General features: G+C 44.1%; 1 protein-coding gene across 1 annotated transcript in view; it reads left to right on the top strand.

The window, feature by feature from the left end:
- Positions 1 to 16,126, top strand: part of PSMD2 (proteasome 26S subunit ubiquitin receptor, non-ATPase 2) — a 1,781,804-nt gene that overhangs the window by 968,301 nt on the left and 797,377 nt on the right. The window contains exon 15 of the mRNA XM_044070442.1: positions 3,974 to 4,119. Coding sequence (XP_043926377.1) covers positions 3,974 to 4,119 — 146 coding nt within the window. The remainder of the gene's footprint in view (positions 1 to 3,973; positions 4,120 to 16,126) is intronic.

The raw sequence follows: 16,126 nt of genomic DNA, 5'->3' as shown, positions 1-16,126 counted from the left end.
GGTCAATACTTCAGCTACTGCTATCTGCCCCAATTTGAATCGCCACCTTTTGCAAAAAAGATCTGATGTGGGTGGACCCAGTCAGAACTACTGCAAGGCTGTCCATTTGTCCCTTCTCAGCCCAAGGCCATAATGACCACAGATGCTTCCCAGTGGGGGGGGGCATTACCTTTGAAGGACAGTCCAAGGCATGGGTCCCTCAAAGAAAACAATTTGCATATTAGTGCTTTGGAGTTGAGAGTAGTGCTTTTAGTGTTGCAAGTCTTTCAAGATGCTCTGCCATAGGGAGATGGGACAATATGTCAGTGGTTTGGTACATCAGCAAACAAGGAGGAAACTGATCATACCTCCTGTGTGTCGAGAAGCACTACATGTGTGACAGTGGGCAAATCTCTTCCAACCGCTTTCTCTTAGCAACGCCTATTCTGGGAAGGACCAGATTACTAACAGACAAACTGAGTAGATGCATTCTGTTACCTCACAAATGGTCCCTCAACCAGAAAGTAGCAGATGTGATTTTCCGCAGTTGGGGCCAGCCTTGCTGCGATCTTTTTGCTTCTCCCCTAAACAATAAGTGCAGCAGCTAGTTTGCCCATATTCCCCCACAAGGGGAGCCATCGAAGGATGCTCTACTTCACTATAGCCCCCCCCCCCCCCACCCGGGTTATTGTATGCTTATCCTCCGATAACAAAATTCCTTCAGAGAGCAGCCAGGTTGAAGAGCAGATTCATTCTAATTGCTCCCTTTTGGCCTCAATAAATTTGGTTCCCCTTCCTCTCGCCTCATTTGATCCATCAGCCATGGATTCTGGATCCAGTTCCAGACCTTTTGTATCACCCGCCAGAAATGGTTCATTCAAATCTTCCAAAGCTCAAGCTGACAGCTTGGTTTTTCCATTTCCCATAATAGCCATGCAAGCTATGCTCTCCTCCCTGGTTAGACAGATTCTATTATCTTTCCTCAAACCATGTGTAAGAAAAACTTATGCTAGCAAATGGAAAGATTTGTGAATTCGGCACTTGAAAATGATGTGGATCCCTTTTCTGCACTGATTCATGCTGTCCTGGACTTTTTGTCATTGCTTTTTGATTAAGGGGCCAGTTCTTCTGTGGTAAAGGTTATTTCTGATCTTCCCGACTCTGAGGGTAAAATCTCTGTCCTTTTTGTCGTAGAGACTTCCTCCCAGGTGTCTCATCATTCCATCGTGTAGTTAAGATGCAGCAGATGCTCCTTCTAGGGATGCTGCTTGCTGCTTTTGAGTCAGTGATGATGAGGTATTCTTGGCTTTGGCTTCAACCTTTGCGTGACGATGATGATGAGGCCAAGTTGATGGATGCCTCACTACATAATAATAAACACTTGTTTTTCAAGGCTGGTGTTGATTTAAGTCCCATCAGGATAAGGGCAAGGCTTTATGGAAACTTAAATGTGTGTTTGTTTCTCCTGTGGCTAAATTTCAGAGATACTACCCCAGTAGGCCAGCCTTTGTTAGCAGGCAATCTCTTCTCCCAAGGTTAAAAAGGATGACCTGGGAAGGCTACTCAGACTCCTGTGTCTCAAAAGTCTCCTTTTACAGATAAAACAGGTGCTGTCTTACTTTCCTATTCTTCCCAGATGCTTTCCTCTTTCTCTTCGCCTATGTCTCTCTTCCTGTTTAGCTAAAGATTACTCAGGATTCCTGGGTTCTTTCCATTATCTGCCGGGGATATTTTATGGTCTGGAAATCTCTTCTGCCTTTTATGGGAATTCCTCAGCCCCCTCAAGAACAGTTGTCCTTTTCGGGGGAGCTTTGAGATCTTTTGACTCTGGGTACTATTCAGTAGGAGCCTGTGCCCCAAATTGGGGGGGGGGAGTTATTCCAGAATGTTTCTAGTGCCCAGGAAAGAGGGTACCTGGAGATCAATTCTAGACCTATCTCATCTAAACACTTTTCTGAAGGTGCCCTCCTTTCAAATGTTGTCCCTTCAGACTTTGTTCTTTCTTTTGCTTCCTCAGGCTTATATGATGCCTCTGGATCTCAAGGATGCTTATTTCCATATCCCTAGTCATCCCATTTTTGGGACATTTTTGTTTCTCTGTTGCTTCATGACATTTTCAGTTCTCTACTTTGCCCTTTCTACTGCCCCAAGGTTATTCACCAAATGCTTTGATCCTGTGATTGCTTTTTGCAGGTTTCAGGGGATCCAAGTATTTCCTTACTTGGATGACCTTCTGTTTCAGGCATCCTTTCCAGAGATCCTGTTGCAAAATCTCCATTTTCCTTTTTCCTTCTGCAAAACCTGGGGTTCACAATAAACTTCCAAAGGTCTTTTCTGACTCCTTCTCAAGACCATGTTTTTCTGGGGTGCAAGATACAGACTGTGCCTATGCTGGCATCCTTGCCTTCTCTCAAGGCCTTAACACTGCTTTCCTTTTTTCAAAGTGTTTCCATGACAGTCTTGATGGCTCTTCCCTTATTTCACATAAACTTTGTAAGACCTTTCTGTGTAGAATACTTCTGTTGAGGCCTCCAGTTAAAGATCCTACTCTACCATGGGACTTAACTCTGGTACTGCAAGCTTTGGCTCCTCCACCCTTCGAGCCTACAAGTACTTGCGATCTCAAATTCCTATATTGGAAGACACTATTTTTGGTGGCCATTACTTTGGCCAGACAAATTTCAGAAATTCAGGCTTTCAGTGAAACCTCCAGACCTAATTTTTCATAAAGATAGAATTACGTTACAAACTAATGCATCCTTTTTGCCCAAAGTTGTATCAGAATCCAACATTAACCAACCAATCTGTCAACCTTCCAGTTTTCTTCCCAAGTTATACAAACAAAGTCAGTAGTTTCAATACCAGGCAACACTGACACACTGGGGTTGAAGAACTTACAAAACTTTAAGCAGAATAAAAACGTAAAATACTCAATGCAAAAGATGAGCTATTTTGACTAAAGAGCCTTCTTCAGATCATTTGTGGACAGGCTGTGGTCTTTGTGCATTTCTTGGTTTTAAATTATACAAATAAAGGCGAATATTTGTTACATTCACTAGATGTGCTTAGACAATTACATTTCTACTTACGCAGAACAAAGGACTTCAGTAAATCAGATCAGTTATTTGTATCTTTTGTGGGAAAAAAATGGGCAAGCCACTGTCTAGTTTCCGTAGCCAAATGGCTGACTAATTGCATTTCTTTCATTTACAGTAAATTGAATTTGCTCTTAACAGAGCAATTGTGTGCTCATTCTACAAGATCCGTATCAATTTCCTCAGCATTTCATTCAAGAGCCTCCATGGATATTTTTCCAGCAGCAACATGGGTTTGCGGCAACAACTTTGGCTTCACCTCACACCTTCATATCTCATTACAAGCTAGATTAGTTTCTAGAAGTAGGGCATCATTTGGTTCAGTGGTGTTCAGGCATGTCCTTCCTTGAGGCCACCCTGGGATTATAGTAGCTGGGCACTCTGCCTCATCAGTCGAGGATGGAATGAAAATTGACTGTCAGGTAAAGAAGTTATGTACTTACATAACATTCCATCTGTGCTGTCCAATTTTCATTCCTCTTAGACTCCCCACCCACCATCCCCTATCCAGTGTTGTCTGAAGATCGAGTGGATAGAGACAGTCTTAGGGTCTTTACCTTGCCTTTATAAATCCAGCTGTAGCTTTGTGCTCCTTTATCTGCTATATTTCTGCTTAAACATTTTTTTATGTATGAATAAAGTGTTAGCCTTTTGCTATAATCTACAAACAAGATCTGAGGTAATGGGGATGGTGCATTTTGGTAAGGGAGAAGCTTGAGAGTTTGAGCTCTTACAATGGCCAAGTCGGATCTAAGTGCTCGGATCCAAACCCATCAGTAGAGGAGGAATGAAAATTGGACATCACAGATGGAATGTTGTGGTAAGTACATAACTTTTTTGTCTTTTACTGTTATAGAGAAGTAAATGCTCAAATGCTGAATTAAGTGTTTATATTTCAGGTTCTGGCAATGTGCTGAAAGTGCAGCAGTTGCTGCATATCTGCAGTGAACATTATGACACAAAAGATAAAGAAGAGGAGAAAGACAAGAAGGACAAGAAAGATAAAGAAAAAAAGGAAAGTACACCAGAGATGGGTGCTCACCAGGTGAGTGTGTGTCATTGCAGTGTCTCATGGAAGGAAGAACATCAAAGCAGTTCAGATAATGTTGGGAGTTTTAAATATTTTTCTGTATCATTAGGCTTTGGGGATGAGGGTCACGAGGGATAACAGTGGCATAGTGGCAGACCTTGGACATGATGCCTGCAGTGTAGTATATTACAGTACTTAACATCATGTGGGAAGCTGCTGAAAGTAGCACTGCACTGCCCCTTACTTGTGTATTTTTTCCCATATTTGAGGTAGGACAGGTTATGAGTTTGTTGGAACATAATTCTGATAAAATGGGAGTAATGGGTAAACCAAGGCTTTTAGTTCAAGTGCAGTATTTGGTTGTGAGATAAGCTGAAATGTTTGATTTTTCAAATCCAATGGCTTGCTAAACTTTGGATGGTATTTACTTATCAGTTTCTTTGTATAAATGCATCTTTGATAGTCATGGCATTGAACTTCACTGACAATGCACAGTTCTTTATATTCATAGCTGGATGTCTTTGTGTGCAAGCATACTTATGCATTGTGTCCAGTTCTTATTGGAGAAAACCTGTGATTTTTTTTTGATAATTTAGAATGACCTGTTTGTAAGTATGAGGGAATTGACTGCTTTTTGCTGTGTTTCATATTTAAAACAGACCAGTTATTTTCCATTACAGGTAAATTTCCAAAATGAATGTGCTAATTTGTATGTTAAGGGGCCCAAACCTCTGCATTGTCTATTACAGAAATGTAAAGTAGTAAGCTGATAGGCACTGGATGGTTTAATGTATACCACCAGCATGTTGTCAATGACACTAAAACTTGAGCAGAAAAATAAATTGTAATTGGCAGCTGTTCACAACATGCTGGGCGATTTGCAAGCGATGTTCAGCGCAGTTGCTTTTGTGCTTGCTTGGGGGGTGGTTTTGTCCATAAGTGTGTTCATTAACATGATTCAAGAACGTGAATATTAATGGAGATGTATCTTATTGGAGTCCTCTTGTTTGCTTTTATGTATGAAGGGCAATTTGTACAGTGTGTAGTTTGTAGTTTACTGGTGCAGGTGAAGGCGCAGGCTGCCTGATGCATATGACAGCATCCTGTCAAGACAAAAGAGAGGGGAATGTAATGGAAAGTAGAGCTGTCCTTAAAACAGACATCGTAGTGAGGCTACTTTGCCCATGATAGAAAATCTTGGTGCAAGTGTCTTCTCAGAATGTACAGCCTGTCTGCTTTCTGCACCATGGTTGGGTCACAGTGGTGGGGTTGGCACTTAGAGTGGTTTGAAGCAGTAGAGGCTTGTATATGCCCTGCCATGTCATGCTTCTTGCCTTTGAATTGTTTTGGAAGAATGTTTACAAGAAAGAAGGCACAGCATGTAAGAATTAAATGTACAAGAGTATGATACAACATCCTAGATCTCTCTTTCCTGATGTTCATCGTGCATACAGCTGCAGTCATTACAGATGGGTTATCCTGCCGTCAGGCGGGTCCTCAGTCGGCCGAATTCCAAAGTCTAGGTCCGGCGTCAGTTGTCGTCGCTTCTTCCCTGACGTCAGTGCGGCAGGGGTATAAAAGAGGCAGCAGACGCCATTTTCTTCGGTCTTTCTTGCCGCGCGGTGCCCGAAGCAGAAGCAGTTCGCAAGTGAAGGTCGGCCAGCTCCTGAGATTTACGAAAGTATTTCAGCCGAAATCTTCTTGAAAGCTAAGTACCCCGTTGGGGAAACTTTTCTTGCCTCAGACCGATGTCAGACAAAGTTAATAATTGCATTTCATGTGGGAAGCAAATACTGCATAAGGATTTCCACTCTTTCTGTATACCTTGCTTAGGCCCAGACCACGATGTCTCGGCCTGCCGTTTTTGTGCTAGATTCAACAAGCGCACTACTAAGCGCCGGGCAGAGTTCGCCCTTCACTATTTTGGCAAAAAATTTAATTATATTATGTCGTCGAATACTCCGACTCCAGTTTTGAGCAAAAGACGCAAAGATAAGGACCGACATACGAGGTCCGCACCGACTATTGAGACCACGCTAAGGTCGACTACCGGTTCTCTGGTGCTCAGCGAGGTGCCTACGCAGCCCCTGAGTACCGATGACACTACATTACCAGTGTCTTCAGTACCCGAGGTCGCAGGCTCCTCTGTCCCCATTCCTACTGCAGATACTGACGCCACTCTTGGCGGGGAAACTCAGAATTTAGACAGGCCTGCCATTTCTCAAGGTGTCTTCAGGCCTTCCTCCTTCTCTATTAAAGCTTTCACTAAATCTAAAGCAACCATGAAAACCAAAAAACAGGGTCCTCAGACCCCCTCTCAAGGCCCCATGCCTAAAAAGCAGATGCTTAAAATGCATGAGGATTTGATTACTCTTATCAGGGGTTCTCAACCCCCCTCTGACAAAAGGCCCAGATTAGAGGAAGACTACCCTTCCTCAGATCAAGCTTCTATTACCTCAGAACATTCTGAGGACCAGGATTATGCCTATTCTCCTTTCGAATCCTCTGATGCAGAGGAGTCTATTCCCTTGGTCTCCCCCCCCCTGAGGACTACTCTTTTGGGGGAAACCCTGCGTACATTGAGGGAACACTTTCACTGGGAAGGCCAAGATTACTCCGATTCCAAGAAAAGGCTCAGGGAATTTCTTCTGCTCTCCCAGCGTAGGCCCCTGGCTATCCCTCCTGTTTTAGATATATTGGATGATGTGTACACAGAAGCCAGCCTTAATCCTGATTCTTTGCCTCCAGCTCCTGTTAAACCAGACAGGTATTACCGGGTTCCTGATTCCCACCAGTTCCTATATAAAAGCCATACTGCTGACCCAGAAACTATTTCACAGGGTCCTAAGGGAATTAAGGCCTCTACTGCTAAAAACCCATTACCTTCAGAGATTCCAGAGCTTTAGAAAGGTGGGGGAAAAAGGTGTACACCTCGTCACTTTAACCATGAGGGCATTAAACTGTCAGTTCCATATGTTAAAGTATCAACAGTTTTTGTTATCTCAGTTGAAAAGCAAAATGACACAACCAGAACAACCAGATTTAAAAGAGTTGCAGGATTTGTTGCATGGTGCAGAGCAAGTGGGTAAACATACCTTGCAGTGTGGTTTTGATGCTTTAGAGGCCTCATGTAGAGCTGCTGTTACGGGGTCTGTTATACGTAGGCATGCTTGGCTCAAAGAGCAAACCTTACCAGATCATGTCAAAGCTAAATTATTAGATGCACCTCTTCAAAAAGATGTATTGTTTGGTGTTAAAGCTGAGGAGGTACTAAAGAAAATGGAGGAAAAAGCGAAATCAATGCAAACAGTGAAAGATTTCCTGCAGGTACAACCTCCACGTTTCAGCAGAAACTGGCCTTCAAAAAATTGGTCCTTTCCAGCCACGGACAGACCTCAAAGGGGCAGATACAGACGCCCAAGGGGTAGAGGATAACCTCAAGGATCTTTCAGAGCCAGACAGTGGCAAGCACCAACCCCAAGAGGTGGAGAAGATAGATCACAGTCATTTAGAAAACAGACACAATGACTTCCCCCTACACCTGCCAAGCAAAGCTTTAATGGCAGTACCTTTGGGCAGAAAACTGGCATTCTCAAAAAATTGGCATATTGTTACAAAAGACAAATGGATTCTGGACATTATAGACAGAGGCTACAGGTTCCACTTTCACACCCTTCCAAAAATGAGAGGCATGCCAAACCTGCCACAAAATCAAAGGGCAGAGGCACAAAAACAAATTTCAGCTCTCATGGACATGAAAGTGATTCAAGATGTACCTGCAAAAGAACAAGGTCAAGGGTTTTATTCCAGACTATTCCTAGTACCAAGGAAAGACAAAGATTGGAGACCTATCCATCCTAAACACATATCTACTGGTGCCAAAATTCAGGATGCTCACATAGGTTCATAGGTTCATACTAGGCTATCTGCGCGAGGGCATTTACAAGCCTAGCCCATAGTTTTGTGGCTTACGCCACCCCTTTAGTATGGGGAACTATACCCATTATTTTGCTGTGCCTCTGTCGAGCAGTGACACTGAGGTAATCCCTGGGGTATATCTGCGATCTCCCATCCATTGGTCAAGATTTCTCTTGAACAAGGCCAGCGAGGTGCTCTGCCTCACATATACCGGGATTTTATTCCACAGCATAAGGAGTCTTTGGGTGATGAATCTATCCCTCCAGCACGTCCTATTAATAGCCGTGTCGAGGTTTAAGTCTCTCGCCCTTGTGGCTCTGATGGATCTAGATTTCTTGAGGTGAAGCATATTCATCAAATCTGGGTTTGACATGGCCTTGTATGTTAGGCAAAGGTCACCTCTGAGCAAGCGGTGGCGACTGAATAGAGCTGGAGTTCTTTCAGTCGGGCAGCATAGGACAGATGTTTGAGACCCTTTATCCTTTTGGTGAGGAACTTTTGTGGCCTCTCCAGCTGCTGCAAGTGTCGGGTCAGATACATTCGAATGGGGCATTGTACTCAATCATTGGTCTGATGAGTGATGAGTATAGGGAGACTATGACCTCCCTTGATCTAGATGAGAATCCCTTCATGATAAGGTGGGCAATGTAGAAGGTCTTCCTAACTACTTTAGCTACATGGGTGTCGAATGACAGACTACTATCAACCTGGGTCCCCAGGTCCCTGATAACTTCTTCTGTGCTCAGTGGATTGCCACCTATTTGGTAGCTAGGGGTAACCTTGTTTTTCCTGAAGGGTATGACTATGTATTTTTTGGCATTTAACTTTAGGCCATGGCTCTGGCACCAGTTATCCGTTTCTGTGAGACCCTTCTGAAGGATATCTGTGTCAGATGTGTTTTCTACTATGGCCCAGTTTGCAGTCATCTGCAAACTGTCAGCCATAACCCTCCTGTGTTTGCTTGTACTTGGAAAAGTAGATGCCAAACAAGAGTGGGCCCAGGACTGAGCCCTGTGGTACACCACTTGTGACAGGCTTTGAGTCTGACATGGCGCCAGCAACTCTGACCCTGTGGGTTCTGTCACTCAGCCAGTTTGCAACCCATCTTGTGATGTATGGGTTAACATTTAAGCTGATGAGTTTTTCAATGATACCCGAGTGGGGTATTGTATCGAAGGCCTTCGCCAGATCGAGGTAGGCTGTATGGGCTGCCTTTCCCTCATCAATGGCTTTGGTGACTGTTTCGAAAAAGTCAACCAAGTTTAGAAGGCATGATCTGCCTTTGACAAAGCCAAACTGGGATGGATCCAAAGTCTGTAAATTTCCTATGTCTTTATTTATGAGGTCCATTATGATCCTCTCCATGGCTTTGCAGATGAGGCTTGTCAAGCTAATGGGCCGGTAATTTCCAGGGTCGGTGGAGGCACCGCCTTTGTGAAGTGGGACCACAGTTGCAGTGCGCCACTCCCTGGGTACGTATCCAGAGGTAAGACTATGATTAAACAGCTGTCCTAGCTGAGGGTTTAATTCCTCGTTGAGTTCGTGGAGCACACAGCCGGGGACACCATCAGGTCCCATGGATGCTGTGTTTTTTGCTTTGGAGAGAGCAGTTCTCACTTGGGCGTTGGAGATGTTTGGGGGCTGCAATCGCTTGGTATAGATATCTCTCCTTTTGGGGAGTGGAGAAGTTTGCACTGAACCTGTCAGCCAGTATGTTGGCAATGTCTGTAGGATCAGTAATCTTCACATCATTTTGAACTAGTTCTGAGCATATCTGGGAGTTTCCTCCCAGGTTTCTAACATAGCTAAAGAAGGCCTTATGATTGTCTTTTGAGTCTTTAGCTATTTTTCTCTCAAAATTTGCTTTGGATGATTTTATGAGAGCTCTTAGTTTTTACTTATAGTGATCAAGGGTGTCTTACCTTTTAAGGATTTTGCTCTATCTTGTAGTAGCTTCCTCCTTTTGTTGTAGAGTTTGTTTATGGCTGGGGTCCACCAGACTGGACGCTTGCCTTTGGTACAAAGAGTCTTTGTTTTGCTTGGGATTGCCTTATCCATGCAGTCCTGCAGGTGCTGGTAGAAGGCATTTGTAAGTGATTCAGCGGCTTGAGTACTGTTTTCCGCCTCGGGGCCTTAAAGGAGACCACACTAGTCTTTAGAAGTGTGAAGTCGGCTTTCGAGAAGTTTTTACTGTGGTCTTTTTATTTCAGGTGGGGTGGGATGAGGACCTCTAGCGAGATTAGTTTGTGATCTGATCTCACCAGTGAGGGGTATACTTCGGTGTTGAACATTGTGCTCCCATGTTCGTGATGATGAGATCAAGTATGTTTTCTCCTCTTGTGGGATGGTGACTAGTTGTTCCATGGCATTTGAGTTTATGAATTCCAGGAACATTTGGGCTAGGGTGTTTGGGCTTGAGTAGTGTTCCCAGTCTATATTAGGGTAATTGAAGTCACCTAGTATGATGGTGTTTGGTGATACATTTATCCCTCTAGTGTTTTCAGGAAGGCCATGTGAGGTTCCTGAGTTTGTGAGGGTGGCCTGTAACATGCTACAATTTGCAGAGCAGTCTTGCCTATGGTTAATTGCACCTGGATGGTCTCCGATGCATCGTCGTTGCCACCAGTCTTGAGGTGTGGGTGTCCTTGATGAATATGGATACCCCCTCCTTTCTTGGTATTGTCCGGATTTTGGGGCGGAACGCATGATAAGAGGTAAAACCTGATAGTGCTGGGGTGCTCTCAGGAGCCTTGAACCAGGTTTCTGTCACTGCACAGACATCAATGTTCTCCATACTGAGAAGGGCCTCGAGCGTGCATTTTGAGATTTAGACTTCTGGCATTGAGCAGCATTACCCTTAGTTTTTTCCTTTTTGTGTTCTAGGGTGGTAGGTTTAGAATTTGAGCCTTGCCTAAAAGGCACTATGGGGTGGCAAGAGCCTTTGCCAATATCCGAATCCCAGGGTGACAGGTGCAAGCCGTCCCTTGGCAGCGTGGCTTGTCCAGCATGTCATCCCAGGCAGACAGACATTGGATCCCCTTTGAATGACACCAGAGTTTAAGCCAATTGTTAAAGCTGATCATCTTATCTCTGTATTGTGGCATCATTCTTGGTGAAGGTAGGATATTGCTCAAGGTCAGGGTCATACCTGCCTGGGCTGCATAATCAGAGAGCTCCTCAATGTCTCTTTTCATGTAGTCCAAGGAGGTACGTCTCAGGTCGTTTACACCAGCATGGACAATGACTGAGTCGTATTTGTACCTGCTGTTGAGAGACCTGAGTGCTTGCGTTATGTGGCGGATTCTAGCGCCCGACAGGCAGCTTACTGTGACCTTCTCCTTACTCAGTCTGGTGAGTGGGACGTCAGTGTGTCTGACTATGGAGTCACCAATGACTAGTGTGTCTGGCATTGTGTTTGGCCTTAAGGGCTGTGACTGTTTGACACTCTGACTGTGAGGTCTATGTGTTGCAGGTGTTGTGTTCTGAGGTGGTGGTTGTTTGGGTGTCTGCTTTGGTGGCCTGTGCTGTTTTGGTAGATTTTTGATCAGAGCCGCCGAGTATGTCTTTGTGTGTTTATGTGTATGATTTGAGGTTGTGATGGTACTATGTGAGACTGGGTCTATAGTGTGTGTGGTAACCTTCTCCTCCTGACTGGTCTTGCCAGTCCTATGTTGAGAGAGCTCAGCCTCCAGTTTGGCCGTATAGTTGCATCTCTCGCATGTATTTGTGTTTTGTGGGAGGAGGAGAGGGTTGTCTGTGTACATGAGGCAATTGTAACATTGCCTCAATATTCCCAGGTTCACCAGCTGAGCAGGAGAGGACACTAGCAACTGATCCCTCGACATGCTAGAAGGACTAGACAAAAAAACTTTAAAAGAGATTCCGGGGGACGTGGGTGACCGAGAAATGGGGGTTTGCCTTTTTTGGGGTGCTATCTATAAGAGTGCCGTATCAAGGTAATAAGTACTGTAGGAACAAGTGCTAGGTTTAACAGATAGAGAAAAGTCTACTTGGAGTCAAGTAGAGATGATCTTTTTAGGTATTAGAGAAAGTGCTAGTAACAGGGATGCTTAAAGGTAAGATTGAAAAGAATGCACTCTGCAGTGTGCACTAGAGAAGTTAGATATGAAAGTAGGTAACTTGAGTTTTACCTGTTTAAAAAGTTAAGGTTTAGTGGAGAGTTACTATTTTTAAAACAGCAAGATGGACTGAAAGGGGTGGTTACTTTTGTATTTTGGTACTATGAAATACTGTAGGATGGCCAATAAATTTAAATAATTGAAGGGTGGGATTTCAAAAGTGATGGTTTTGTGATTACTCACATAAGCCAGTGAAAGTAGAGAGAAATGAGATATATGGTCAGATTAACATAAGAGGCGGGCAACTAGAAAGACAGTGGTATTTAACAAGACAACTTAAATGGGTGGGAGGGAAAAAATTCTGCCTGACTCAGAACAGAGAGAGCTGTGGTCTCTTTTGAAGTTTTAATATGCTGTTAAAACAGAATGCAAGCAAAACACAAGGTAAAGAAAACAAACTACAGTATTCAAAATATAGAAAGGCAATACAGAAATACAAAAAATAACAGCAAACTAACCTTTCCAGCAGTTTCTTCCCATGCTGGGCAAGGAGTCTTGGCTGGTAACATTGGACCTCAAGGAGGCATACCTGCATGTCCCTATCAGACAAGATTGCAGAGGATACCTCAGATTTCTTGCAGGTTCAACCCATTACCAATTCTCTGCATTGCCCTTTGGCTTATCTACTGCGCCCAGAGTGTTTATGAAATGCCTGGCATCAGTAATCGCCTTCTGCAGACTACAAGGAATACAAATCTGCCCATATCTGGACGACTGCCTGATCCAAGCGGACAGCAAGGGCATACTACTGCAGCACCTGGCATTTGTAATAAAACTGTTGAACTTCTTGGGATAAACAGTCAACAAAAAGAAATCAAAACTAATACCCTCTCAACAAATAATTTTCCTGGGTGCCAGCTTGAATACAACCACCCAGATGGCCTACCTCACGCCAGACAAACAAGGGCAACTGTCTCAATACTTCAGCAAAATGGCAACTTTCACCAGGCTATAACTGCAAGGAAAGTCCTGCAGGCTCTGGGATTCATGGCATCTTGCATCCTACTAATCCCATGTGCAAAGCTGCATATGAGGAAACTTCAATGGTACCTAAAAAACTTATGGTCTCAACACAGCCACAGCTTGGAAACAATTATACCACTCATTCCATGCCTTCAAAAGGAATTTTTGTGGTGGGCTCAAGCTTGCCAAAGAAACACAGGTCTCCCTTTCTGTGTACCTCAAGCAACTCAAATCATAACAACAGACGCCTCAGACTACGCTTGGGGAGCACACATGACAGATCAGTGCATTCAGGGAAAATGGTCCCAAAAAGAGAAGCACCTACACATCAACCAAAAGGAAATGCTAGCCGTGCAAAATGCTATTATGACCTTCAAAGACCTACTGCACCCAGGCCAGCTATTGATAAGGACAGACAACACCACAGTGATGTGGTACATAAACAGGGGGGAACTCATTCATACCCCTTGTGCAGGCAAGCCATGACCCTATGGAACATAGCACTGGAGTTGCAAATTCAACTACAGGCACAATTCCTGCCAGGGAAGGAAAACACACTGGCAGACAACCTAAGCAGAAATATGACAGATCCACACGAATGGAAGTTGCATCCTCAAGTTTTCACAAAGATAACTCAGGCATGGGGACAGCCAGACATAGATCTCTTTGCTACCCACAGAAATTACCAGCTGAAAAAATTTTGTTCAAGGACCTATCATCCACAGGCTTGGAAAGTGGACGCACTTTCTTTCAATTGGACAACATTGACAGTCTATGCCTTCCCGCCTCTTCCTCTGCTGCCCAAAGTTCTATTAAAAGCCAGAGCAGAGAGGCCTAAAATGATTCTCATTGCTCCAGACTGGCCAAGACAACACTGGTATCCGCTCCTGAAGAGCCTGACACGTTCCCCACCATGGATCCTACCTCTAGTCCCTCTTCTGTTGTCCCAGCACAACTACAAAACCCTTCACAGCCAGCTCGAAACCCTAAATCTAGCTGCATGGAGAATTCCTTGATTTCCCAACAGACTTTCCTCTCCAAGGAGGTGCAGGATGTCATCTCGGAGGCCAGAAGACCTTCTACTAGAAAAGCTTACTCCGCCAAATGGAAACGATTTTGTGCCTGGAATCAAGAAAAGGGCCAGAATCCTTGGGTAATAAATATACCTCAAATTTTACAGTACCCAGCTGAGATGTTAAATAGTGGACTTTCCTTCTCCTCCATCAAGATCCACGCTTCAGCCATTTCTGCACAATACAACACAGATCCTCCTTTATTCTCTCATCCTCTTTTAAGGCAGTTCCTCAGAGGGGCAAAGAATATAAAACCCCCAAGGAAACCACCAGTCCCTACTTGGGACCTCAACTTCGTATTGGAAAAGCTGACCCTTCCTCCCTTCGAGCCAGCTTCTTCAACAGGACTACAATACTTGTCATGGAAAACAGCCTTTCTTCTGGCTATCACCTCAGCACGCAGGGTTTCGGAGCTACAGGCCCTCATGGCTGTGCAACCATTCATCATTTTCCATCAGGACAGAGTTTCCTTACGAACCAACCCTACCTTTATGCCAAAGGTAGTATCCAGTGTAGCTTTGAATCAGACTATCCACTTACCTACCTTTTATCCTAATCCACAAAACAAAGGGGAAAGACTACTACATTCCATGGACATTCACAGACAACTTCGTTACTATTTGGACAGGACAAAGCCATTCAGGAAATCCGAGCAACTCTTTGTGTCCTATGCTACAGGTGCTCAAGGAAAGGCGATTTCCAAACAGACAATTTCAAAATGGATAGCCCACTGCATACGCTTTTGTTACTCATTTCATGGAAAAACTGTGCCTGCATGCATCAGATCCCACTCCACCAGGGCCACAGCTACCTCTGCAGCCTTCCTCAGGGGGGTCCCTACCAAGGACATTTTGGAAGCAGCCACTTGGAGTTCAGTGCACACTTTCTCCAAGCACTATCACCTTCCACTGTACTCTAAATCTAGAGCGGGTTTTGCCACAGCAGTCTTGCAGGGCATCCTCGCTCCTCCTAGTTCCACTTAGTGCCTACCACCCCTACTTAGCTTTGGGATTCTTCCCATCTGTAATGACTGCAGCTGTATGCACGATGAACATAGTACAGTTTTGTACCTACCATAAATGTAGATGTTCGAGTGCTCATACAGCTGCAGTCCAGGTTACCCCCCCCCCCCCTCCGTCCCCTCTTAGGACAGGCCTTATGACATACACCTTATCATACAACCTATTTGGGGTATTCTCCTATGGTGTATTTGCTTGCAACTACTGTTTTTTGATTATTCTATATTGCATGTTTGCTTAAATTTATGTTTTGCCTTCCTTCTGGGGGCACCTGACATCTGGGGCATGAAAAACTGAAGAAAATGGCGTCGGCTGCCTCTTTTATACCCCTGCCACACTGACGTCAGGGAAGAAGCAACGACAACCGACGCCTGACCTAGACTTTGGAATTCGGCCGACCGAGGACCCGCCTGACGGCAGGATAACCCATGTGTAATGACTGCAGCTGTATGAGCACTCGAACATCTACATTTATGGTAGGTACAAAACTGTACTTTCACATGTGTGCACATTGGGGATGGGGGGGGGGGGGCAGTATTGGTGAAACTGTTTGTTTTATTGTTTGGTTCACAGGTGAACAGTGTGGATACCTCTGCACTCCACTACCTTTGCCAGGGGATATGCATAATAAGGTGCACTAACTTGAAATGTTTTTTTTTTTTTTTTTTTTTTTTTTTTGTGAGAGTGGATTAACGTTGTATAGTTGCATGCTGTCCTTAACTGTTGTGTATTGAAACACCACAAGGAGGTCACCTAAAATTGACCTTTTAATCTTAAGCAACTTATTACAATGTAATTAAGCCCTGTAACCTGTTAAAAAGTTAGATTAACTGCACAAACATTTTTACACCATTGCTTTTATAAAATAATTGGGTGCGACCTGAATCCTGTTTGCAGAATAGAACGGAAG

This window comes from Protopterus annectens, chromosome 4.part1 (assembly GCF_019279795.1).
Source record: "Protopterus annectens isolate FY-2018-M chromosome 4.part1, PAN1.0, whole genome shotgun sequence".
NCBI lineage: Eukaryota > Metazoa > Chordata > Ceratodontiformes > Protopteridae > Protopterus > Protopterus annectens.
The sequence above is the reverse complement of the archived record's forward strand: the minus strand, read 5'-3'. Positions and strand labels throughout refer to the sequence as shown.